General features: G+C 43.3%; 1 protein-coding gene across 1 annotated transcript in view; it reads left to right on the forward strand.

Moving 5' to 3' along the window:
• fam222aa (family with sequence similarity 222 member Aa) overlaps nt 1-26,616 on the forward strand; it is a 74,718-nt gene that overhangs the window by 21,746 nt on the left and 26,356 nt on the right. The window contains exon 2 of the mRNA XM_008418709.3: nt 15,135-15,277. Within this exon, the coding sequence (XP_008416931.1) occupies nt 15,181-15,277 (97 nt within the window). The 5' untranslated portion in view covers nt 15,135-15,180. The remainder of the gene's footprint in view (nt 1-15,134; nt 15,278-26,616) is intronic.

Consider the following 26,616-nt stretch of genomic DNA (forward strand, 5'->3'; position numbering starts at 1 on the left):
TAATGGCTTGTGCTGCAAGCGAAAGGCAGGCTCTTCTTTTTTTTTACCGGCCTCACTGCTCCCTGGTTTACCCCACCAAACTTCCTGAACAGGTCTGACTTAGTTTCCACTTTATGCGTTCTGTGTTTTTTTTTTTTTTCTTTTTCTTTTATTAAAAGCCGCCTTCTTTGCTCTGCTTTACTTCTCCGGAGCTCAACTTTTTTCCCTGCATCACTGCTTTCAAGGAGCACAGATTGCTGAATTAGTTCTTTGTTGTGTGATTTGCTTCAGTTATTACAGGTAGAGAGCCGCCCTGATCCAGACACCCTAACTGGCTCTGGAAAAAGCTCTGCGGTTATTAATGTGGTGCGGGAAGTGGATTTAAAAAGCCAATAAAAATCGGAATCCTCATGAAGCTTATATGGATCTCAAGTTTTGCCTCAGAGGTAAATTCCTCGCCTTTTTGATGTAATGGTTGCCTGTTTATGGAATAAATCCAAGGAGCTTAATCGATCATCTCCGTGGAAAGGTCAAGTGGAGAAGCTCTGGTGTTTGAAGTGCTTATCCCGTGGAGGAGTGCCAGAAATGTGACACCTCCTTATGAGTGGGTGGTGGCAGGCAGATTAGTGACGGACAGGGTGGCCCAGGGGGATGATTTAGGGAGATTCAGCTCTAAATACTCTGTGTGTATCAGGGAGGGAGACACTGAAAGCTGCCTGCTCCCAATCCGCATTTTCAACTGAAAAGGATATTAGTAGATTAGAATGGAAATGTACAGGAAAAAAGGTTGAAAAGTGGAAAACAGATGGGTTGAAGTTACTGAGACAAACAAACAAAAAAAAAGTCCACAAAGGGACAGCTTATATTCTTTTATATTTGATGCATTTTAGGCATTTTTGAGAAAAAATATGTTTCTCTGTTTAACCTTCCAATAATCGGTCAATGAATGATTGAAAATGAAAATAAGCTGTTTCATATCTCTGACCATTTGACTGGTGTATCTCTGATTAAACGGCTTTAATCAATAACTCATACTTGCAGTAGATAATGCTGTTTCCATCTTTAGTATACATCTAGATAAGCTGGTTCAACAAACACTATTTTATGAACCTTTAAGCTTTTGCCATGTTTAGATTGGGAGATTATTTACAATGCAGATGTTAATTATTTACACAGGAAATTGAGGATTGGGGGTGGTGCGCCACCAAATATTTTCCTATGTGAAACAAGTACTGAAAAAGGAACAAGTTAATGGTTTCTTGTCATGGTAACAAAGTAGCAGAAGAGTAAGGCAACGTAAATAGTGTCTAAAGTAGCATTCACTTAAACTTTGACGATCTACATAGATTATATCAACGTTACTCTGACTGCAAATACTTTACATGTTTCTTTCTCCTTACATGTTTCATACAGGTAGATCACTTTTTTGTGCCTGCTAGTTCCCATGTAACTAATCATCACCAAGTACCACCAAAATATATCTCATCAATTGCCAAGTAGGTCTGGACAATGTATAGAAAATTTGTCATTATGACCATTTCAGTTGAGCAAAATCAACATCACAAAGAACTTTTTGGACTTCAATACTCGATAGCAAGTGATTAAAGTTTGCACTTTTTCTGTGATCGTTTCTGACTGGTGGTTGGTTCTACTGGTTGTGACCAGTAAGTCTAGATTTACTGGCCAAAGCAGAGATACCATATTGTCATTGCAACACGTAGCAATATTATACCATGTTTTCCTGATATTGTTTAACCCTAATACCAAGGGTTATCTGCAAAAGTTAAGATATTAACTGCTTGTAACCTTTTAACACAACTTCTCTTCAAAAAAGCCTGAACTATCCCTTTAATGTTGCTTGAGATTACCAGTCGGTCTCATCCCTCTGCAGTCAAATCTAATCTGGGCAGGGTGGCTGTGGGCAGCATGTGTGCTCAGAGTTGAAATAGGGCTTTCTCTGCCTAATCCTCTATCCAGGGATCACTCAGTAGGGTGAAGACAATTACCAGCCTGCTTTCTCATGCTAATGAAATCTCTAACTAGATCTTACAGAAAGAGGAAAAAATAGATGGAGAAGGAAGAGAGGCTGGGACAAAGGCGCGGAAAGATGACCTGACTAAAATGGGTTTTTAGATTACCATTTAATTATTGATAGTCAGCCAATTGTAGGGGCCTGAGCTCGGGATTAGGGAAGCATTTTCTAGCAAAGGGACAGATTATGAAGTTATTTTGGTGTTTGTACTAAGGGTCAGAAATTTGCTGAGACAAGACTTATGTCACCGACATATCAGCGGCTAAACTAACCCGCCTTTCACCTTTTTATCAGCTGCCTCCAGCAAGGTGTCTGGAGTGGTTTTAAATTGCATTAATATGTAGGAATTTATAGATCGGCTCCCTTGGCATTTCTGCGGGGAGGGGAAGAGAGTATTACGGTCCCCATCTGCACTAATTACTGGGTGTTGGCAGTGCTACCTGTCTCTTGTGAAGGACAAACCAAGGCACCAAAGCTGTAACATGCATGCAGGCTAAAGGAGCTCATCTGCTAAGGAGTCTTTTAGAAGAGCGATATCTCAGAGGGCTTTTTACTTGATGTTTGATGCTTTGACTACCATAAAACATCTCTGCTGGCAAACATCAATAAATTAAAAGACTATTTAAGTTCTCTCATCTAGAGCTGAGAGAAAGACGCTAACAGGCTTCATACCCATTTGTAGCAATCATTTCATGTGCGTGAGATCTGTCATTACAAATCTGAACCCAACCACCTTCGACTGGTTGGATAGCTTTGAAATGTAGGTGGAAAAAAAGAAAATTATGGGGTTAGCAAATAAAACAAATTTGTAGTTTCAAAAATCATTGCAAAGAAACGATAACCGTCACAAATGCACTGACCTGCCTCAAATGGTCAGGCTTGTTGCTCTTTATAAGTCTGTCCTGTCACAGAAATTATTTTCCATTTTAAATCGTCTGCTTCTTTTCTCAGTCCCTTGAGCCCTGACACCTTCACTTTACCTGTTAAAACAGCCAACATCAGTGTGTTAACTCTTATTTTTGCACTATAGGTGGCTCACTCTGCCAGGTTGACAGTTTTTCTGCAGTAAATCTGCATGCGGTAATTCCTCAGCCTGCTGTGGGCTTCTCAGGTTCCCATATTTGTCTGTCATCCTGTCAGAGACACTTCTTGGATCACTGCTGCACAAACATTTGCTTATGTTTGCGCCATCTGTGCCATTAGCCAGCAGGTGATTACCAACCGCAGACTCACCTCCCACTCTGTCCAACTGGACTCCCTATGCTCGCATGGCCAGGGCCAGTTTTCCAGAGGGAGAAGGATGGCAACATCTGGAGTAAAGAGAGAGACTGCTGAGTCTGAGCAATAAAAAGTACAGCAAAGAGGCCATGCGAAGGGTTTTGCAATCAAAACTTTGGCCTACTATCTTTAATTTAGTTCTATGGGATACACAAACACAATGCAGTCCGTGACAGTGAGGCGCAAGAACAGGAATGATTTTCTTTTTTTTTTCATTTGATGAAATGCATGCATTTGTATTCCACCTCTTCTTCTATGATACCCTTAAATTAAAATTAAGTGCACCAGAGTGGAGGTGTTCTTGTGGCGGCAGAGACTGTAGGACATTAGCAAACATTTCAAGACATGTTAGTCCATCAAACAGACAAGTCAAGAGGACTAATCAGAGAAGCAGCCCATTGTTAGCTCTGCAGGAACTTCGAACATCCACAGCTCAGGTGAAAGAACCTGTTGACAGAACAGCTTTTAATCAAATGTAACTTCTGCAGAAGAGTGTCAATAAATATTCAATTGTTGAAGAAAATCCTTAAGAAATGTTGATGGTAGTTTAGTTTGTCACCAGCCATGTAAGAGATGTAGCAAATTCGTGGAAGAAGGTTCTTTGGTTTAAAGCTGCACAAATGTTTTGGAAATGTATTGGTCTGTGAGTTTGTAAAGTATTACAGCAAAGGAAGCTTGGAATGTAGTAATTATTTTCTCACTTATTCAGACTGTAATATGTTATGTTATAGTTTAGCATGCACATGCAATATTTAGTCTTATGTATAGAGGCTCAGGGCAGTAGATGTTCACACCAGGCCCAAGATGGTGCAGGTCACAGAGAAAGTCAAAAACACAAATGAGCAAACGGACAAGGAAGGATGTTAAAGTCGTAAATCAATCTGAAAATCTATGTTAAGACTTGGGGGCGGGGGGGTGTAAAGGTTCACAGATGCTTTCTGTCCAATCTGTGTGAGCTTGAGCAACATTGCTAAGAACAATGGAGAAAAATTTCCGTCTCTCAATATTCAGACGTGGCATCCTCTAAAAATGCTTGCAGCTTAAATTTTAGCGAATGACTGTCGACTCAAGGGGGCTGAATACAAATGCACACCACACTTCTCAGATTTAGTGTGTGAAAATTTTTGAAAGATATTAGTCATTTTAGTCATTTACTTTCTTTTCATAATTATGCTGAGTTCGTCTGTCACATAGAAATTTGTAAAATACGTTGGTAAATGTGGACAAGTTCGAACAGCATGGATTGTGATCCATGCAGTGTGCTGCATGTGAAGGAAAATGTTGGTTAACATCTTCTACCAGCGAATCTCTGAGCCTTTGTGTCATCCGCTCTTTTTCAGTCCTTAATATCAAGCGGAGCAAAAATGGCTTTGTCACACTTGAGATATATCGAATGAGATCAGTGTCAACATCTAGACGGTGCACTATTTGATTGCCTTGTGGGCCTGGCAACACACTAATCTTATGCATGACTGACTATTGGATCTGTGACATCTTCCAGTGAAAGACAGCGGAGTTGTCATTTGGACCGAGGGAATCTGGGTCACCCCAGGTCCTGCAGGAGGGTGCTGTTTGGACTTCAATTCAATTATTTCTCATTGATTTATTGGACACCCATCAATAAACACACATTTCTGGACTGGAGCGCTTTACACAAAGGTTTTCTCTTTTTCTCCCCCTCCTGTTCTCCTGCTTATTCTGTTCTATCCTTAACTGACATAAGCCTTTCTTTGAAGTTCAGGAACCAAAGGAATGAGGAATGACAGCACAACAAACAATGAACAAAACACACACACACACACACGGGGATAGAGACAATGAGAGGTTTTTGAATATTCAAGTGAGACACCATAGGATGGGTTGAGAACCAGTGTTTTATTGTTGCGTTAAGCCATGAAAGGATGTGTCTGGGACAATAAAGAATTGTGTCACGTTGGGATAAGAAATTCTGCAATATCAATGCTTTACAAATTGTGCGTAAGAAGGTTTACAGTGGAAAATATAAATCTCACAGGAAAAAAAACAGAAAAGCACAGCTTGTTTCTCACATTTGGGTGAAGTTACAGCGGGGGGCTGGTGATTTATATCTGGAGTCCTTTCTGGAGAGCAGTCTGCACAGAGAAATAAATGCAGAGTAGGTATGAGGCTTTGTTTTTAAAATCTATTGTATTTAGAGGTTTCTTGGTGTGAAGCCAGTCAGTCATGAACTGCACTTTAGTTGGGCTGGTTGCAACATTTCCAACGCTTAGATTGTGGCTGATTTAGCACCAATAGGAGATCAGCTTGTGTCTGACTATCTTAAGCCACTTTCTTATTGCTCAAGAACACTGAAACTCTGTTATGTAGGTACATCTTGATTCTACAGGAAATTAGGAAAAGCCACTGTTGGCAAATGCTTTTCTGATTGAAAAAGTCACGTGCATTAGGGTTTTAGTAATGTTTAGACTAATTTTTGCCTCATTTATTAAACAAACATGGGTTGTACAGCGGAGCTTTATAAAAAAGTGGGGTCTTCAAGAGTTCATGTGGACTTTTTGAAAGCCATGTTTCTGAAGTTAAATTGGCAAATGGGAAACTCAGTCAAAAGCAGCATAACTTTAGCTGCCATGACCTCCTGAGGCTAAAAGCTTTAGCAAAGTTTCACTTGAGTTGAAGTGAATTCCAGCTCCCCCCTTCCACCTGCACCAGGAGTCAGCAACCTTTTCTATACGACGGCCATTTTTTGAGCCTCAAAGCACTCATGATTGTTCATTAACAAACCAAATTTATTTTCCACTGCTAGTGCTAGATGAGGAAAAAGCAAACTTGTGTAAATATAACTGTAGTAATTTCTATATGACGCTACATGTGACACTGAACTCTAAACTTGTAGCTCCTCAGCGATTCATCTGTGGTCTTGATGGTAGAGAATCTACAGTTCTACCACAGAAATAACCTGTGATGTATGAAAGTGAGTGTGAGAAGAAATTTTTGAAACAAATGCTGTTAGCTTTGAGGGAACCCTCTAAGTTAACCTGATAAAAACCATCACCTTGTTTTCCTTCGTTTTGTACAGACAGTCTGGACCCTGCGCTGTTGAGAAAAGATTGCTTCTGGACGCATGGAGGACTTTGTTAAAGTTTTAAACTTTTCAAGTCATTAATGTTTGTACCTGATGAATACAATGCTCCAATTTGATACTGTAAATTGCCTGCACTGTAAACAACCATCTCCCACTGCGAAAAGAGAAGCACCGAGTCGAACAAGATGGTTGTTGGTGTTAATTCAGTACTCGGAAGTATTTCCAACACAAACTGAATGACTTTATTCACTTCCTTCTCTGCCATTGCCAAGCTACAACCATAGGCAGATACAGATCAAAACCAGTGGAGAAACTCAGAAGCAACTCCTGCTTCTGTTCTCTGATTGGTTAAAATTCAGCCAGAGAAATCAAGCTGAATGGGAGAAATCCCAGATGGAGTACTGAAGGGAGATAAGAATCAAGTGGATATGCGTAGGAAGGCAAATGGCCAGGCTGCCTCTAAGTGCTCGTCCTTCCACATTCCACATTACAAAAATCTACTTTAAAATGCTGATTTAACTCACAACTTTTCCTCTATTTGTCTGGAGTTATTGCTTTTTAAATCTCTGCCTTTTGGGTTTGCAAAAGTTTAAAACTCAATGTCTGATTGCTTTGTTCGTAGATGCAGCGGTTGGCTGTGAAGTCAATTAGTACTCATTTCTATTACAGGGCTGACATTAGTCTAGACAGGCGTGTTTTGATTAGAGATGACAGACGACTCACGGTGATTGGACTGCCAGACATTCCTCACCCTTCATCCCATGGGTGAAGCTATTGAAACTGACTTGAATATGGAAAGCTAGCAGATGAGTGTTTTTGCCAAGCTGCCCTTCATCTGCAGAGAAACATGTTATAAAAACGACTTCTCAGCACACGGGACTGCATAAGCCGCCGCAACGCTGACATGCCTCAGTACATCACGTATATATTTATAAAGCTCAGCTGCCAATATGTTTTTTTCCAGCACTGTATATCATAGCAATAATGTCCAAACTGTGGGCTTTTTACACACAATGGCCTTTTGTTGTGCAGGTTATTTATTGTGCTGGTGTGAGGTTGTGCAGAGCTGGTGGGTGAGTGCATCCAGGGGCTTGTATTGTTAGGGAATCAGTGGCTCTTGTTTGTGGAGCTGGGACGGTTTGTTAACAATGCCTTTTTTATGTCCCAGAGTGCGTGCCTGTTGGCAAACGTCCCCTCTGAATTTTTGTTTGTGTGCGGTTTCGTTGTTTGCTGTATGTAGACCGGGGTCGGCGAGCATAACCCTCCCATTGTGTCCCCCCCCCCCCCCCCCCCCTCCATCAGAATAGAGTAGTTTTATATCAGGCACATGCGAGCATTAGTGTGTGGGTGTTTTGAATATACAGTATGAGCGCAAATTATTTAGCACTGCTGTGTGGAAATTGCAGAGCTGAAAGGAACGAAGGGCAGGGGAGGGGGTGGGCGACTGCCCCTTCCTAATGGAGGCTTTCACTCTGCCTCCATTCATGTGACGGTATGGTGACGGAGAAGGGGGAGCTGGGGATTAACGGGGTAGAGGCAGCTCCTTGTTAAAGAAAAAGAAAGGGTTTGAGTGTGTCGATTGGATTAACTTGTTTGGGCTTATTAAGAGGGGAGACACAGCAGCTTGTTAAAAGCACTGCATGGGGCGTCCCATTGTGAGACTGCAGGGTCACCATTCAGTTGGGACGAAGCCACGCCCTGACGCATTACGGAGGCCGTCTGCCAGGCTCCCAATACTTGGAAATTGACTTATAGTGATTTTATGTCAAACATAACATTGCTTTTCTGACATGATTATGTATGTTTCTAATCTGCTTTTGGGAAAACAGCTTGAAGGCTAAGCAGTTTTAGCGCTCCACGTGCAACACCGCCCTACAGAGGAAGGATCACGGATACTTGTCAACTAAAAGCACCAGCAAACCTGATGGTGACCACATTCAGCGAATTTTCAGTTTCAGTGGCCGGTCAGAAACTCAAATACCTTTTAATTTTTTGTTTTTCACGTCAACTCAATCAGGTAACACTTGACACCGCTATTACTGAGTGAAGAGGACTGGACATTAAATGTTTAAAAAGAAGTCAGATAATGAATAGGAAATATTTTCAACAGCATTTCACCGTGCATGAAAAAAAAACAACTCTTACTGATCTGTAGCTGATTTTACTCAAAATCTTTGACATTTTGCTACAGTTTGTGCATAAATATCTGGTAGCAAACAAGCACCACTTCAAGGAGGGACATCAATGCCACCTCTGGCATTTCTTTGTTCATTTATGAAAACTATAAAATCAGCAATGACCCTGAAATATCTGTGAGCACATGCATTTTTCTGTGCTTTGCTAAGTTGTAGAAATAAATTTATGCCCAAAGTGTTATAGACAAGCATTCCTAAAAGTTTGCTGCAGATAGAAACAAATGTGTTGAATCTGTTTTACCAGTTTGCAAAGTAGCTCACACTGCAGAGGGTCTGGCTCCTGTGGTCCTGTCGAAAATAATAAGCTAGTTTTTGTCTTTAAAAAAAAGAAAAAAACAAACGCTTGTGCCTACCGCAATCTGTGGGATAATCAAATGCCTTCTCTCCTTGTTACAGTTGCCTGCAAGGTTGTCCCTGAGAGCAATAATTGGAATATACGGCAATAGCACTCCGAGCGTAACCACACTCCTTCTGGCAATAAGAAAAAGAGCCATTGGCTGAGCTGTTATACATTAAAAAAACTGTAAGGACAATAATTTAGGTGAGAAAAAAACAAATAAATCAGACATGAAGTCTGCCAGTGCAACATTGAAGCTCCAAGCTTCGATGTTGATTCCAGACAGACTAATGTCAGGAGATTTCTTCATGATCCACGAAAACCAAACATTTATTTGGCACCTGTTCATGTAAAACCATAAGGTACTAAGGTTAGCTACCACTGAGTATCATCTGCCATGCTCTGTCTTTCACCTAAAACGTGTACCTCAGCACGCACGCACACACACGCACACACACAGAGACAGACCGACAGCGTTTGTTCACCCATGACCACCCTGTTCCACTCCGCACTTGGCAGGATGCTTATCTGAGTAGACAGCTTTGGGCGCGGAGAGCCATCTCCTCTGATCTCCTCTGCAGTTTAAGAACCTTTTAACTAAGAAATAGCCCTCCGCCAAGCCCACTGCCTCCTGATTCCAGCTTATTCCTTCATCTCAAGGGACTGATCCTCCCGCCTCCGTTGCGAACCCTGCAGTGGCGTTAGCAGAACGGGGATGGATCCGACAGACATCCTAGCTTTTGAGATATCTCTGCACTGGTGTAATAGGAGACCCAGTGGATTTGATGTACGAGTGAAGTGCAGGTGGTGTTTCCGAGCGGTCGGTGTGCACACACACACACACACACGCACGCACGCACATACAGAAAACCTAGCACCTTCACACAGATTGACCTCGGCAAGACGGGCTGCTTTCAGGGCAGCTGGGTGACGGGTCACAGGCGTTTGGTTTCGGGGATAATTTCCTGCCACTGATGGACATCTGCTAAGCAGCACAATAACCTAATGGGAGAAGATGAGGGGGAAAGCGGGACATGACAAACAAGCTGAAGACTTGCTCCTTTTGCCTCGCTCTTAAAGGCAATAATAGCGGTAAATTGGTTCCTGAAATTGAATTGAAAAAAAGAGCCAGTCTCCTTTAGCAAAGTATAATGCCTCCGAATACATTTGGTGCACAGCAAATGGAGAAAAATGGAGGGTAGTTACACGATTGTCTTTCATTTCAGAGAGGGGAAAAGTGTGCCGGCATCCCCCCCACCCCCACTCCCCCAGCCCTCCCTGTTAAGGCCAGCTTTTAGTCTCAATCTCCACCACGTGTCTGCTTCCCCTCTCTCAACCACTATCTTTGAACAAATGGACTGTGAGGATGGGCTCGTTGGGAAATTAGTATCCTTGCAGAGAGAACACAGAGAAAGGATTATGTGAATAGCCAGTAATGAGCTCAAAGTACCAGTGTGTTTGGGCCAGGGCTGCCTGTGTGCGAGAGGAAATGGCACTGTGAGCGACCTCTCTTTTTTTTTATTTTATTTTTTTTCCCCGAGCACCTGGCGAGACATAGAGTGGTCCCTCTTTTCCATCTGCAACATGTGTGTGTGTGAAAGAGAGAGAGGGTGAACTGAGGTTGTGCGGAGATTTAATTTGCTTAGATTTATCAGGGAGATGCATTTTAGTGCTTTTCTCACTGTCAGTTTTGTGCTAAAAGTGTTGTTTTGTGCTGCTGATGACAGGCTTTAAAAATACTCATGTGACTTCGGGTGTTAAGTGCATTGTAGAAGCTTCAGGGTCCAGGGTCAAATGTAATGTCTGGAGAAAACTGTTTTTTTTGGGGGGGGGGGTTTAAAAAGTTTTTTCTGGGAGAAAGACTGAGATATTTCAAGTGTTGATCCATGTTTACATGGCCTCTTCATGACCTTTAACAATTAAACAAAAAATATTTTTTCTTCAGTTATAAAACAATAGGCTTTTGTGCCACATTTCATGTTAAAAGACAAGCAAAATGGTTGTGGTAAAAATTAGTTTTTTATAATCGGGGGGATGTAACAACTATTCTATGCTCTTTAAAATTACAAAATTTTGTGCATTTTTCTGCACGAAGCTTGGAAGTAAATAAATGCTTTTCATATCATTTGATGCATTAATATTTTCCAATAGTGACAAAAAATAACTGAAATCATGATTATGATTGCCTAAGTATGCAAACATTTCTAAACAGATTTTAATCAGTTTGCAGAATTTTGCCAAAAACATTTTCAAAAACGATCTAGCAGTACGATGTGTATCAACGTGTATTTTCTAACTCCTTAATTTTAGTTAGAAAGACATCACTGCTCAAGTGAAGTTTACTCTTTCTAAATAATAGCAACTATTGGCATAAAAAGTTTGCTCCATAACTTTTGTGAGCAAATTCATCACAATTCACCTTCTTGTCAGCATAACCGTTTCAACATTATTTCTGCTACTAGTATTAGGAGTTGTAGGAGAATTACTGCTAATGCTAAGAGCAATAGGAGTGCGTTAATACACCCAGAGGTGAGCTGATGAACAATATCAGCTTCATGAGGACAAGATGAGACCTTAGTAATAATTATGTTGGAGCTTAAAATCCTCCTGTTTTTATTTCACATATAAAGGCGGTCCAGCTCCTGACCGTTTGTCTGAGGACTCCATAAACTGATTTAATTACCTTTTATATGCTATTTGAGTTTTATAGCATATTATACCTATATGATTAAGCCTCTTATCAGTGGCGCAAAAAGTGGGTATGCAGCGCATAGGGGCGCAGCACCAGAGGGGGCGTCAAAACCCCGTCTGTAGGGGGCAGCGCGCTGATGATGTTTTCCCATACACTTCAGCGCGCCTTACGCTCCTTCACCTCGCGCACATAACGAGGCACAATCGTCGTCCTGGGGGAGGGTGGCGGGGGGAGCTCCTTCACCCTGACGTACCTTCCTTTGGGGAGGAGGGGGGGCAATTTGTGTTTTCGCATCCACCTGAATAATGTGTAGTTGCACCCCTGCCTCTTATTGTGAAGGTTTGACTCTTGTCTAACTTGTATAAGTCCTTCAGCCTGGTATTTTAGCTGTTCTGCTGAGTTTAGCCAGACCTCTAGCTACAGGAGCAGAAGTCCAAGAAATGCGACAAAAAAGTAACAAGTAAAAAAACAAACACAGACGCTCCTGAATACTGAATACATCCAGCTAATAGTTAGCTCATTTAGCACTGGCAGCCAGTATTCATCAGCTAGAAGCAGAGGAATACTTTTGTTTTAAGAAAAGAGGGGGAAACAAAGTCTTCAGAAATGTGTCTGTGGATAGCAAGGTTCAAATGTAACATTTTGTTGTCTTTGGTGATTTAATATCACTTCTTTAATTTAACTGCTTTCTGCTTCCATGTGCTCTAAAGTGTTTAAAATGCTGCATTTGATGAACAATTAAACACAAACACACTTATAAGGGTTGCTCATAGTTACAACATTTTATCATGGTAATCGTTAAAACCAATTAGAGATTCATCCTTATAGAAACAACTTAATTAAACTAAACACATATAGCCAGATGTGTGGACAGAATGTACTGCATAGACAATTGAATGATTATTAATGATTATGACTGTTGAAACCCTCCAATCCTTCACAATGTAACACTGTCTCATCTATAACCCATGTTTTTCATGACTATTTGTTGTGTTTTCTGCCCACTGGGGTCCAACCAGATTTTTGTGACAGCAATGCTTCCCCTTCAAAGCCTGGCTCCAAACAGACACCAGAAAGGGAAAACTGACTCAGATCAAACCAGAAGTACAGCAACACTTATGATTGTCTGTAGAACTACAGTGTATGGATGGTTCTTGTCTTTTATTATTTGATTATTTATCCCAAGGACAGACATAACAAATTGTTGTGTGTGTGAGGTCACTTTACTTTTTACTTTTATCACTTTCCTTTCCTCCCGTGAGCAGACAGTTGACAAACTGGCACATTACCGCCCCCTAGGAGGCGCTTGTGAAAAATCTATAGCACTGGTGTGCTTTTTAGTCCAAAAGCAGCATACGCTGGGTTCTCCATAGGAGTCAGCTTCACACTGTGACGCAGAGGTGAGATTTACGACTGTTTAAATGGAGCCAGATCACGTGGATCCGTTCCTTTCGAAGAGTCGTTCAAACTGTTATTATCTTATTTTTAAATAGCCAGCCAGAGGGAACTTGTTTCACACTGAGACAAATGATAGGTATGCTATTTTGTAATTTTGAGGCTTCTGCAGACGAGGCTCTTGTATGGAGTCAGTGTGGACAACACGCAATGAATGTGATGTTTGCATGTCAAAACAGTTCTGCACATGCACTATGCTGTGCTCCGTGTCACTCAGCGAAGCAGCAATGGAGGATGTGAAGCACAGTAAAAATACAGCTTGCAACTGCAACTCAGTACCCATTATTTATGCTAAATACTTAGGCAATAGATTCGATTCACTTGCACTTTGTTCAGCCTGGAAATACCTTTAGTGGAGGGCTGTGGGTTCAGTGGGGCAAAGCACAATTTTATTGTTCCTGGACATGCATGAGTATGAGACGACATTTCATACTTCTCACTTTGATCAAATACCGATGATGGTACATCACATCATTTGTGGAGCTCTTTTGATTGAATGCTTCAACAATTGCTTGAAATTTACGACCATTTGCAGCAGCGCTCTGCATTTGTATAGCCTTTAAATGAGCAAGAAGAGGACCCAGAGCTGCATGGCCCACCATTAATTCATCCTGTAATCACTGCAATTGTTTTCTTTCATAATACAATGATAATCTATGAAAGCCAGTAATGGACCGATGGCAGGTGGCTAAATGTTCGTTTAGTGATTCACTGAGAAAATAAATAGCGGAGGACTCGGCTGTGACATGCGCGTGAGAAATCATTTTTCAATACTCTGCCACGCGTCGTAGCCGGAGACGCCGGCTCTGAAAGCACACATGAAATATTTGCCTCCGCTCTGCGTTTTAATACGGGAGGAGACGGGCTTGGATTGAAACAATAGTGTTTCGTGCTGATGCTTTTGGAAAAAAGCGACTCACACGCAGGCGGTGCCAAGATTAAAGCCACAGTCCTTTTTTCTTTCTTTTTCAAATAAATGTGACCATTATCCATTGTAGGTAAAACTGGGCTTCAGTAAAAGCATGCTGAGTAAAAAAATAGAGGAGTAAATTTGGATCCTTATCTTATAAAAACACTTTCTGGGCTCAAATAGATGCTTCGGCTGCTTTTATCTGCCACATAATGCAAGTGGAAGACTTTGTAATCAGTCATCATTGTGTTGTGTGACACAGCGACGCTTCTGATGAATGATACCCTCCATGGTTTCTGATTGTTCAGGGTTGTTATTCAGCTTTCTTTCACATATATATATATATACATATATATATATATATATATATATATATATATATATATATTCATATTTATATCTGACCACGTCTTGTGCTTCCTCTGGGAATGCGATGGGCTTTTTGAGAGGAGACCAGTCGCCTCTGCCTCCGTGTTCCTGAGTGAAGGTGGCGGCGGGGAGCAGAGTTGGAGATTTATGGCCTAGAGGGAGATTGATTAGTGCCGTCACTAGCCCTGATGTACGGCTGGCAGTCTCTCCCCTCCCATCCCATCACATCTGCTCACACACACACTTTCACATGCGACTGTACAGTTCAACACATGCATCCAGACGCAGCTCGGGGCCCCAGGCCTTCCCTGACAGTCCCCCTGAGCTGTTGCATGTTAAGTCGTAGCAGACCGACTGTTGTTTTCTCAGCATTCCCTTTTCTTTTTTTTTTTTTTTTGCTTTCGATAGATAACGTCATCAATCACCACATCCACACTGCCCTGGAAAGAATGTGGCCCGATGTGGCTGAGTGTTGCTGTTTTCTCTGTGATTGTGAAAGGTTTTTTTTCGGAGCTACAGACAGGAGATGCGGTTGAATGGCTGTGTGGATATGCTGTTTGAAGCTGCAGAGTGACTGCTCTGGACTCTGCTCTGCTCCCGTGTCAACAGTGCCCACCCGCCCCCCACTTCCACACTCTGCAGGTGTGTGTTTATCATTCAACACACAGAGCTGAGAGGCAGGCAGCTGTAGGCATGCTTCCCAATTAAATCCTCGGTGAGAAAGCCCCCGGTGGCTCCCAGGCCCGGCCATCCACAGCTTTGACCTCGTATCTTACTTGCTTTAACATCCGTCCTTGTTTTTTTGTTTTTTTTCCTTCTGACTCAGGTTGTCCGCAGAACTCCCCCGGCTGTAATACTGTGCCCACCTCGCCATGCTGGCCTGTCTGCAGAGGAGGCAGAACCCCCCGCCCCAGCACCCGGTGTGTGTCAGCAAGACCTTGGAGCCACCGCAAGTCCTCGGACGGAAATGTAAGTTAGCAACACTAGTGATTGGCGGGCGTCAGGTGTTCGGCTCTGCTTCAACTCAGGATGCCTACGTTTAGGTGATCTACAGAGTCTGAGAAAGCCTGGAAAATTTTGGAATTTGATTTCAGTATTTTTCAGGTTTGGATGAGTACGGAAAAATATTTGGACTTGGAGACTTTGTGTGTCTAAATGCTATGGCCTTTCTTCTAATGGTCCTTCATTTGTTTATTCTTTTTCATTCTTGATATGCTTAATCCCATCTTTGTGTCCAAGCTTTGTTATTCTCTTCCTTATATCTGTCCTTCCTTCTTTCCTTTTTGCCTTTCTTTCTTTCCTCATTTTATCCATTCTGATATCATTTGGTAACACCTGCCTTTTTTCTGTCGTTCCTTCCTTTACAACTTAATTTCTTCCTCATATCCTTGCATATTTTCTCCTTTCCTTCTTGTGCCCCTACTTCTTGCCCTTCTTTTGTCTTTCCATTCCTTCATTTGAACATTCCTTTCTCTCCTTTCTTGTATCCTTCTTCTCTTCTGTCACCACACTGTAGAAATGCCTGTCATAAGCATGTTTATCTTTAGTATTTTAAATTTCACAAGGACCATTAAAGACTGAGAAATCTGGAGAGCCGAGAATGAAAAAGCCTCTTCGACAGATGTGTAGGAACCCTGTGTGTTTGTCCTTACTGTTTAATCTGCTTTAGTCTGTGGTTCACCAGGACAGTGAGGTGAACGAAAAGTTTCCATTGTTGTCACTTTGTTCCCTCGCCGCCCTGTGGAATTCTAAACAGTTTTATTCAATTTGCACTTAGACCTTGGATTGCTGAGTTGTTTGGCTACTCATTGTGGGGGAGGCTGTTTAACTCTGCTGATTGTGCAGTCGTGACAACAGGGCTGAACAGACACTGTTTAACGGGCCTCGCTGGCCCCGCTGACCCTCAGGGTCTGTAAACATTTACAGTGTCTGGCCCTGGACGTGCCGGCCGCATCTAAAGCGTGGCAGCTGCTGCGTTTGTTCCCCGAGCACCGTCCTCTGTCTGCTCACAAAATGCAGTAAAGGGACAGAGGAGAGCGAGGGTGGAGAACTGTGAAAGACCTCACAGAGCTGGCTGTGACCCGGCTGGGATTAGAGAGAGCTGCAGCCATCAAGAAAGTGAATTTCTCCCGGGCGCTTTAGATAAGCACCTTTTTAATAAGTGAGAGAAGTGTTAATTTTCTCTGCAGTAAACTGTCCTTGAATGTATTACAGCTGCTGTTTACATGGAAAACACATGAGCTCCTTCGAGCTGATTGTAAATCCTCCTGATGGGCACAGTGGGTTTGAATCCAGTAGTTTTACCCAAAAGTTACAAAGGATTCTTTCAAGGAATCAGTTCACAAAAATATGTCATCTCACAAAAAAATGTAATCCCAAGGCAAACCAGTCATTTCAATTCAGTCACACATCCTCAAACAGTTCAACAGTTCAATCCATCCTCAAACTGCATTAACTGCATTAAGGTCAGTTCATTATTCAAAGTAGTTTCAAAAATTTCTATCTAAGGAATCCCAGCAAATTGCTTTGAGTCCTTGACTTGCAGCCTTCAGTCCTCCTGGACCGACCGTGGACAATCACTCGCATCGCAGCAATCCCTCATACTGAACATGCATGGAGCGATCGTACAGTCATGGCCAAAAGTTTTGAGAATGACACAAATATATTTTCACATGATCTGCTGCCCTCTGGTTTTCATGTATGTATGTCAGATGTTTTCATCACATACAGAAATACAATTGCAATCATATGAGTAGCAAAAGCTTTTATTGACAGTTAGAATGAGTTAATGCAGCAAGTCAATATTTGCAGTGTTGACCCGTCTTCTTCAGGACCTCTGCAATTCTCCCTGGCATGCTCGCAATCAACTTCTGGACCAAATCCTGACTGATAGCTGTCCATTCTTGCACAATCAATGCTTGCATTTTGTCAGAATTCCCAGGTTTTTGTTTGTCCACCCGTCTCTTGATGATTGACCACAAGTTTTCAATGGGATTAAGATCTGGGGAGTTTCCAGGCCATGGACCCAAAATCTCTCTGTTTTGTTCCATGAGCCAGTTAGTTATCACCTTTGCTTTATGGCAAGGTGCTCCATCATGCTGGGAAAGGCATTGTTCATCACCAAACTGCTCTTGGATGGTTGGGAGAAGTTGCTCTCGGAGGACATTTTGGTACCGTTCTTTATTCATGGCTGTGTTTTTAGGCAATACTGTGAGAGAGCCGACTCCCTTGGCTGAGAAGCAACCCCACACATGAATGGTTTCAGGATGCTTTACAGTTGGCATGAGACAAGACTGGTGGTAGCGCTCACCTCGTCTTCTCCGAACAAGCCGTTTTCCAGATGTCCCAAACAATCGGAAAGGGGATCCATCAGAGAAATGACTTTACCCCAGTCCTCAGCAGTCCACTCCCTGTACCTTTTGCAGAATATCAGTCTGTCCCTGATGTTTTTCCTGGAGAGAAGTGGCTTCTTTGCTGCCCTCCTTGTGACCAGGCCTTGCTCCAAGAGTCTCCGCCTCACAGTGCGTGCAGATGCACTCACACCTGCCTGCTGCCATTCCTGCGCAAGCTCTGCACTGCTGGTAGCCCGATCCCGCAGCTGAAACACTTTTAAGAGACGGTCCTGGCGCTTGCTGGTCTTTCTTGGGCGCCCGGGAGCCTTTTTGGCAACAATGGAACCTCTCTCCTTGAAGTTCTTGATAATGCGATAGATTGTTGACTGAGGTGCAATCTTTCTAGCTGTTCTTCCCTGTTAGGCCATTTTTGTGCAGTGCAATGATAACTGCACGTGTTCCTTTAGAGATAACCATGGTTCACAGAAGAGAAACAATGATGCCAAGCACCAGCCTCTTTTTAAAGTGTCCAGTGGTCTTACTTAATCATGACAGATTGATTTCCAGCCCTGTCCTCATCAACACCCACACCTGTGCTAATGGAGCAATCACTGAAACGATATTAGCTGGTCCTTTTAAGGCAGGGCTGCAATGAAGTTGAAATGTGTTTTGGGGGATAAAGTTCATTTTCTAGGCAAATATTGACTTTGCAATTAATTGCTGTTAAGCTGATCACTCTTTATAACATTCTGGAGTATATGCAAATTGCCATTATAAAAACTGAAGCAGTAGACTTTGTAAAAATGAACATTTGAGTAATTCTCAAAACTTTTGGCCATGACTGTAGAGAGGAAAGACCCCAGCAGAACCTGACTTTGTGTAAAAGTCCATCTGTGACGAGTCATGACCGACTGGGGAGTTGAGGAGACAAAGCGGACATACAAAAAAATAAATAGAAGGTGCAGGAGTACTTTTTATGTTCATGAAAAGTAAAAAGTTAATAGCAGGAGTGAGAGAACCACTAGTTGTTGGTAGCTTTCTCACAGCCAATGGCCTCATCCAGGAAGGTACCGGAGCCAAACATAACACTAGACCAGATGTAGCTGCCCTGGAGAGAGAAAAACCCCAAGACAATGCACAAAGTTGACAGCTCAAATAACAAGTAATGCAAATTAGAGAGCAGTAGAAGGAGAAAGTGGGAAAAAGCTGTCGGTTTGTAGCCTAAGCCAACAGCAGCATGACTACAGAGATGATTCAGGATAATCTATCGAGTGAGGCATAAGATACAGAACCAGAATGAGTGAGAATAGCAGGATCTCTTTGAAATATCAACGCAAAGTACAAATTGTAAGGTGGAAGAATTATGATACATGGCTTTAATTTTTTTATTTATTGCGAAAAAGCTGAAAAATGTGGCATTTCAGAAACACACTTTTTGCTCCTTTTCATCCAGTTTTTCTTCCAGGATTAACCTGCACTTCCTCCATTTCTCTACCTCATCGACTCTGACCAGCTTCCATGTTCCTGCTAAAGAAAAGTGTCCCACAGCATGATGCTTCCACTACAGCAAACACACTACAGATAATGTGTTTATTACGATATACGTTTACTGAAAAGGAAAAAGGCCAGATTTATTGTGCACATGACCAACCGTGCAACTTTCAATAGAATCTCCCACCTGAGCTGTAGATCTCTGGAGCATCTGTGCAGGATTTTATCTTTGGGTATCATAGAAAAGGAGCTGAATATTAATATAACGCCATATTTTTCTGACTTTTTCTTGTAAAAAAAAATTACATTTTCCGATTTTATCCAATTTCACAACTTTTCATGACCTTGGCTTGACTTTTTATATATATTTATATATGGTACGGCTGAAACACACTCAGGTTTGTCATTTTAACGCGATAAAATCTGAGTGTTCAAAGCGTTTGATACTCTAGCAAGGCTCTAGATTCATTCATCTATATGAATATTTCATACTGTAGTAACTTGGCTTCTTGCTAACCAACCAGCTACTTCTCTGCTCAAATAACACTTCAGTAGTCTGTTACAGAAACCAGCAACAGCAAGGTGACTGTGCTACTTTTGTCCTCAGATCTGGAGTTCACTTTTTTCTTGTATCTGTGGGGATGATTCACAAGGAGCTACAGCAGAGAGAGAGGAAGAGAGAGGAAACTTGAGATTATGAAGCTCTGTGGTCGGTTGGAAGGTGTGGCTCCTTATCTGAGAAAAGGTTCGCCGATGTTCACTAATGAAGTTTCAGGGAACGGCAAACTGAGAGGGGGGGAGGGAGCAAGATGGACTGTTGAAAATAAAATTAGTAAAGGCAAAGAGACGGAGAGGGAGGAAGGAGAAATGGAGGAAATCCTCAATAGTGCTCTTAATCGATTCCCCACTTCCAATTTCACAGGATTAGCCCACTTCCTCTCAAGGTTCTTTATTGAGGAGCAGCCAGTGTGAGTTAGGACTCAAATCAATAGAGAAAAAGAACAGTCTCCAGTCTTTCCCTTTCCCCTCCCTCTTACTGACCCTCTATGTCTAGCTCCACTTCCCCACCTGTTAAACCCTTTGATTGAAGGACTGCTCCAGCGGCCGGGTCCGAGGTTCATAATGAGGATGTTTGGACATAATAGCCTTCTTTCTGTCCTTGGGTGGGAGGGGGTGGTTAGTGTTGGATTTCCACCACTGTGCAGCACTTGGCCTCAATAAGGCGATTGTTCGTCCAAACCCAGAAGGGGTTCAGAGAAGCAGACAGTGGGTCTGGCTGCTGCAGTGGGCAAACTCAGGTCGCCACATGGAGCCGGGTCCTCGTGACTGATTGGTCGTGGCCCAGATTTTGCTAGAATGGAGTCTGGTCGTGGGTAAGGTGACCCAGGCCGCAGAGGACAGCACAGAGTGGGAGCACTGGAGGGGGATTACCTGGCAGGGAGGAAAGAGTGAGCGGTGCCATTTGCATCTGCTGTCCTTTACTGAAACATTTTGAGAGTGTGTGTGTGTGTGTGTGTGTGTGTGTGTGTGTGTGTGTGTGTGTGTGTGTGTGTGTGTGTGTGTGTGTGTGTGTGTGTGTGTGTGTGTGTGTGTGTGTAGTTGGGATGAGAGCACGAGAAGAAGCTTTTTTTTTTTTTTTAAGAAAAACCCCTGCATGCAGATGCTGAGTGGCTGCACAGTTCATTGATGCGACTCCCATTAAAAATCCCTCATACCCTCAATAAAAAAGGACTTAACTGGCTCTACCATCAGCTGGAAGCGCTCAGATCGGCTAGCCAGACAATCAATTTCCCCCGAGCGCGCAGAGCTTAGCAGGAGAAACGGGAGGCGGAGAGCGGGATGTTTCCATTATCACAGCCCGCTCCGAGTCTGGGCTTTGAAAGGGGCGGGGTGATGTACTGGAGAGCGAGGAGTGCACTGGGAGAGAAAGGAGGGAGGGAGGCAGGAGAGTGAGATAGGGAGAGACAGACAAGTGGAGAAAAGACAGAAGCAGAAAGGGAGACAGAGAAGCTGGCTTTTCAGAGAGCTATTGACCGCCTGCCCTTAAAAATATCATATTGGATTAGCCTCACAGGGGCAGCCTTTTGATATTTTTCTCTTTGGCTGTAGAATTAAAAGGAGTGTAGAGCATTACTTGAATTATAAATCATAGGCACTTGCTTTCACTGCACCCAAATTCCTCGCATATGTGGCTGCACTCTCCAGCACCAGCCCCTGTCATTTTTAATTAAATCCCGCTTATGGGTGACATTTGTAGCCACCCCCATAACCCCCACCTTCTCCTCCGTCCTCCGCTCCGCGTCTCTATACCGTTGCCCTAGATGGAGACATGAAAGGCAGAGACGGTAGCGGAGCCAGGGCTTCTCACAGTGTCGTGCCCCAGAGAGAGGGCACCCATCCAGACGGATGAGAGAGAGACAGAGAGGCCCTGCGGGGAGAGAAGGGGTGAATGGATGGCACTGACCCCAACCATACTGAGCCAGTGGCCATCTCGTTTTTTTTCACCCATTTCTTCTCTTGATTGTCACCCTTTGATGCGAGAGCCTCAAGGCAAAACCGTTAAACTCAAGATGCACTGATCTGAAATTTTTGTGGCCAATTCCAGATCACTGATTTACCTTCTGTATAGACGCATCTTTTGCACGCCTGGAAATGTAACGTGTCTCATATTGAAAGAGATTCCTACAATATCCTTTGTTTATAAATATTAGCTGTGTTCAAATGACTGGAATAAAAACTCCTTTTGCTGTTATATGTTGAATAAAGAAGCTTTATTGTTATTTTGACCGATAATTAGGACAAGAGGCAACATCACATTGTGTGAAAGAGGGTAGTCGCTGGTCCACAGCCCCGCAGTTAAACATGATTTCAATATTTCACAACAATCCATTACAAAACTAACATTTAAACTGTGTAGTAGCATTTAGCACAGTTATCTCAGTAAGTCTTACTAAATTTAAAATTAGTTTTGAAATTTGTTTCTGATAGAGAATGAGAGCATGGATCTCTCAAAAGATAACAAAATAATGTGAAACAAGCATTAGCTCTAAAAAAAATAACCCTTGTTATAATTGCTGGTCATCTTTAGGTAATCTGTAACCTGCTGAAATGTAGCTACATGTTTAAAAGTAGCTGGCATCCAGGAAGCATCTTACATCATTTCTGCTTCTTCCAGCTTCATCTTTAAACACCTCATTGATGTTGAAAACGGCCGATTTTGAATCGTCTTCCTTCCACACAGAGGAGTGTTGTTTTCAGTGCTATCTGACAGAACTCATCTGTGGTTATACTCACTGATCAAAAACATAAAATTATTAGCTTCCACCGATTTCCGGCCACTCAAGGATGTGATCTTCAGACAGTTTCTCTGTTCTGCTCCTCTTAAAACATCTCTCCTGTACCAGAAAGGAGACTTGAGCCGGCCCAGCGATGAGCAACACTGAGGCGGCTGGACAGGAGACCCCACCAGCCCCCACCTCGACTCTGCCACTCTGCCTCTCCTCTTGGCCCAGACTCCAATTACTCCGCCACATGTCAGCTTAAGAATAACAGGTCCAGAATCTGTCACTTGACTGGCTGATGGAGATATTTCTGCCTGGTTATTTTTCAGGTTCCGGCAGGTTTTCATTTGTTTAATTCTTTAGCAGTCGCATTTGTGCCTGGATGACATTTTCTCAGAGAGAAGCTGTCACATTGTGTGTGCACATTTTATCTGGGCTCAGTGTAGATGCTGCCCTTGTTAACCACACGGCTCACCGCTGCTCCCAGATTTGTCCTGTCACTGGTTCAGACTTCAGTCTGAACCAGGTGTTCAAGTCCAAGCACAAACCTAGTGATTTGGTATACTTTTTAGAATGAAATAACCCCATCATTTTCAATTAAATTAGAAAGAAACCGGGGGAAATTCAGGTTGTTTCCTGGTAAATACAGCCTCCAATCAACTGGGGTAGAGTTTATCCCGAACTCTGCCTTGTTGCACATGGTAACAGACTAGCCCACCTGTAGCCATAACCCTCTGTGACAACAGCCTGGAGGCCCACTGTGCCAATCAGCCAGGTGTAAATGAAATTTCCCACAGAGCCTGATATCCCAGGTTCATTCCATGTCAAGCCGGGTTCAGCCCTCCTAGAGCTTGATCGACAGAGACAACCGGGCCTTGTCACACTCAGCCTCAGGACATGACACAGAGGTTCACCAGGGAATTGTAGTTTTCCTAATAGCCCTGTGCCTCTGCAGGCAAAGCTGCCAGAGCCATTAGTTTGACTTTGCTTTTTAGCTGCTTCTCTTCCCCTAAACCGAGGTAATATGCTCAGGTAACGACCTCCAGCCAACTCTCCTCTTCCGTTTTTCTGAGACGGTGTGGAACATAACAGCAGAATTAGCCGGCCACATCAGATTGCGGCACAGCACCTAGACGGCTGCTGTCTGGGAGAAAAAGTGAGATGGGGAGTGTTTTTCAGATGAATATTTAAGCATGGTCACCGGCGGCTGCAGCAGCAGAAATAACAACCTTTACCCTGATTGCCTCAGCAGAGAACTGGGGGAAAAGGAATGGAGACGGCGAGGGAGAGCGAATCTGCATGCACTTGACCTTTTCCCACTGATTGAACCACCTCATTTCTCACTCCCATTTGAAATTCCACAGGAGGCCCACTGAAACTGTCATTACTCCCCATTCTGCTGAAGCAGAAGCAGAGGTCAGGAGGTTCTTGCGTTAAAAGGTGACAGTCGGCTATCCGTAGGATCCATAACTCCCTTCATCAATGTCTACTAAGGCAGTCCCACTAGACGGATTGCTGCAATCGCGTTTTCACCAGATGTTTAGATTGTGAAATCCATGCATTTAACATTTTTGTTGCGATCCAGCCACTCGTTTACACAAGAACAGTGACCGGAGTCTCTCACACCAGCACTTTTTGAAGCCAGGTTTCAGAGTGAAACTTTTCTGTAATGCCCCCTTGTGGAGGTGTGAAAGTACTCCAAAGGTGTGAAAGTGTACATGCGCAGAACGCATGGCTAGATTTTATTTACCTGTGCAGGAGTAGATAAGAACAAAAAACAATGGAGGTTAGCATTGTGCTGTATGATTGTGCTGCTCAAAAGCGCTCAAAAGTGCTTGTACGTTTGATGACATGTTAAAATCACAGCGCCGTCTAGTGGCCTGGCATGTCAACTACAATTGACTCAATCTGTCTTGGTGGCGCCATCTAAACGTGGAACTTTTTCCCACTCAACATCCAAAAATACCGGCAGCTTCCAGGCAGCGGTCTCGTGTAAACGTAACCTTAGAGTCGCAGTTAGATTCAGAGAGACGGCCACATGATAGTTGTTGTATTAATCTTACCTCCTCCGTAACTCAGCCTCTTTCTGCTGCGCTGGTGTCTCAGCGCTGGCACGCGGAGAATCATTTCCGGCTGTCGGTGTCCCACAGAGCCATGCCTTCCCTCTGCCCCTCCGCCTTCTGCTGCACGCACAGGGGGCTGAGCCATCTCACAGCCCCGAGAGGTGAGCTCGAGGAGGAAAAGGAGGAAGTCTACTGTAGATTTGGTCACAGCAGGACTTGGGTTCAAAAGCAGGGTCCTTGTTCCAAAGCCTCCAAACTGGCATTTGGGCGTCCCAGGTGGAAAGCTTTCACTGCCCCCTCGTCTTCGCCTGCCAGAGCATGGGGGTGGCTTGGAGGACAGGAGCGACTGTGTACAGCCCCTTGCTGTCCCACAGGAAATGACATGCAGGTTGTGTCTTTGCAGAGCATGCTGTGCTCTCTGGGAGAGCCGCTGAGTAGGTGTTGCATGTTTCTGGCAGCGTGTTCGGGCAAAACCTGAACTCAAAACATTGCTTTGGTTAAACATTTGGATTTCTAATACAGTTTGTGGAAGCTAAGAAGGGTGGAAAATTTGAATAGAAAATAGACAAGAAGATATGCTGTGAAAGAAAGCTAAGTAGTGCTTTCATCCATTGCGGTCACAAACCTAGGTCCATCCCTTTCTTTGGTTTTTCAACCTGCTCTAATACTGAAGAAGGTTTGGTAGAGAAGTGCAAACTGACCACTGCACTTTGTTCACGTCATTAATCCTCTGGGAAATTTAACTACGCTTTCCGTGGTTTGCTCTTCAGCTGCACTCTCCGAGAGGCCATCTCCGCATGCAACGACAATGTCGTCATATTTGAATACAGGGATGGTTTTAGGTTCAGGGTGTGTCCTGTCCTGACCCCGAGTTGCATGTTTCTGCTCTTTTGTTGATGATACTCGAATCTTTCATGCACATTTCCTGTTATTGCTCTGCGAAAACTACTGCTAAATAGAAATAGTCACCGCCATCTTTAGGGGTGCTTTAACACCAGCCCTGTTTGATCTGCTTTAATCAAACTCTAGTTTATCTGCCTAGAAACTCGGTTCGTTTGGAGAGGTGTGAATTCATAATTGAATGCCTGGTTACTCTGATACCCTCAAATAAAATGTGTTTATGAAACAATATCCCAGCATAAATCTTGATTTAATGGAATTTATGTTTACACTTTGTAGTTTGAGGTAGTATGGTGAAAAGTGGCGTATGAATACTTTGGCAGTGTATTTGTTCAGTAAACCTGTAAATGTCACAGACATCTTTGTTCAACCCCAAACTCAACACACAGACTAGAAATCATCACTTTGTCAATCAGCTGTCACTGCAGTCCCATTAAGACACACATTCAACCTTAAGCATTGATTAAAAATAAAAGATGCTACTTCTGCTAAAGCCCTACCTCACTGACATTAAGTGTTTCAAAATATTGTTTCATCTCACTGAGAGTGAATCCATTTATGCATCCCTAGATCCTCTTCATCTCCTGTCTTTTTCTCTCCTTGCTTCTCCTCTCGTTGGCATGTGTACTGCAGTGGAGTGCCTTGTTGTCTGCACGGTGTTAAATATTAATTGGGAATCAGTGGAGGACTTGTCTCCTAAATGATAGAACAGAAGGGCCCAGGCTTGCCTCGGGCAGCCTGCAGGCGCCTTTCTTCTTCCATTTACCTGCAGGCCTGCACACTAGCACTTCCTCCGGTCTGACAGCCCTGCTCGGGTGCCTGCAGCCTCCCCTCAACTCTCCCTCCTCACCCCCAACACACTTTTTCCCTCCTTCTCTCCTTTCTGCACTAGTTCCTACTCTTATCTCTGCGTGCCCCTGCTATCTCCACCTCTGGGGTCTTTTACTCCAAACCTGTGAGCATGTTTGTGTTGTTGCCATGTCCATTTAGGTTTGTGCACGGCTGAGAACGATGCTGGCTCTCGGCTCTACACACATTCCCTTTGAGAAAATAGTATCACAGCAAGGCATATGCTCCTAGAGGCAGGACAAGGAGGGACCCGGCACAAATCTTTCTCTCTTTTTGCTTTGCGCTGTTTTCCGTCTTCTCACTGAACGCTTTAATCTCTGTTCCCTCCTCCTGATGTTTCCCCATAACTGACCTCGTGGTTTGTCTGTCTCCCCTTGAGTCTTCAGTTCTGC

The sequence above is a fragment of the Poecilia reticulata genome, chromosome 9 (genome assembly GCF_904066995.2).
Source record: "Poecilia reticulata chromosome 9, P_reticulata-male-v2, whole genome shotgun sequence".
In the NCBI taxonomy this organism is placed as follows: Eukaryota; Metazoa; Chordata; class Actinopteri; order Cyprinodontiformes; family Poeciliidae; genus Poecilia; species Poecilia reticulata.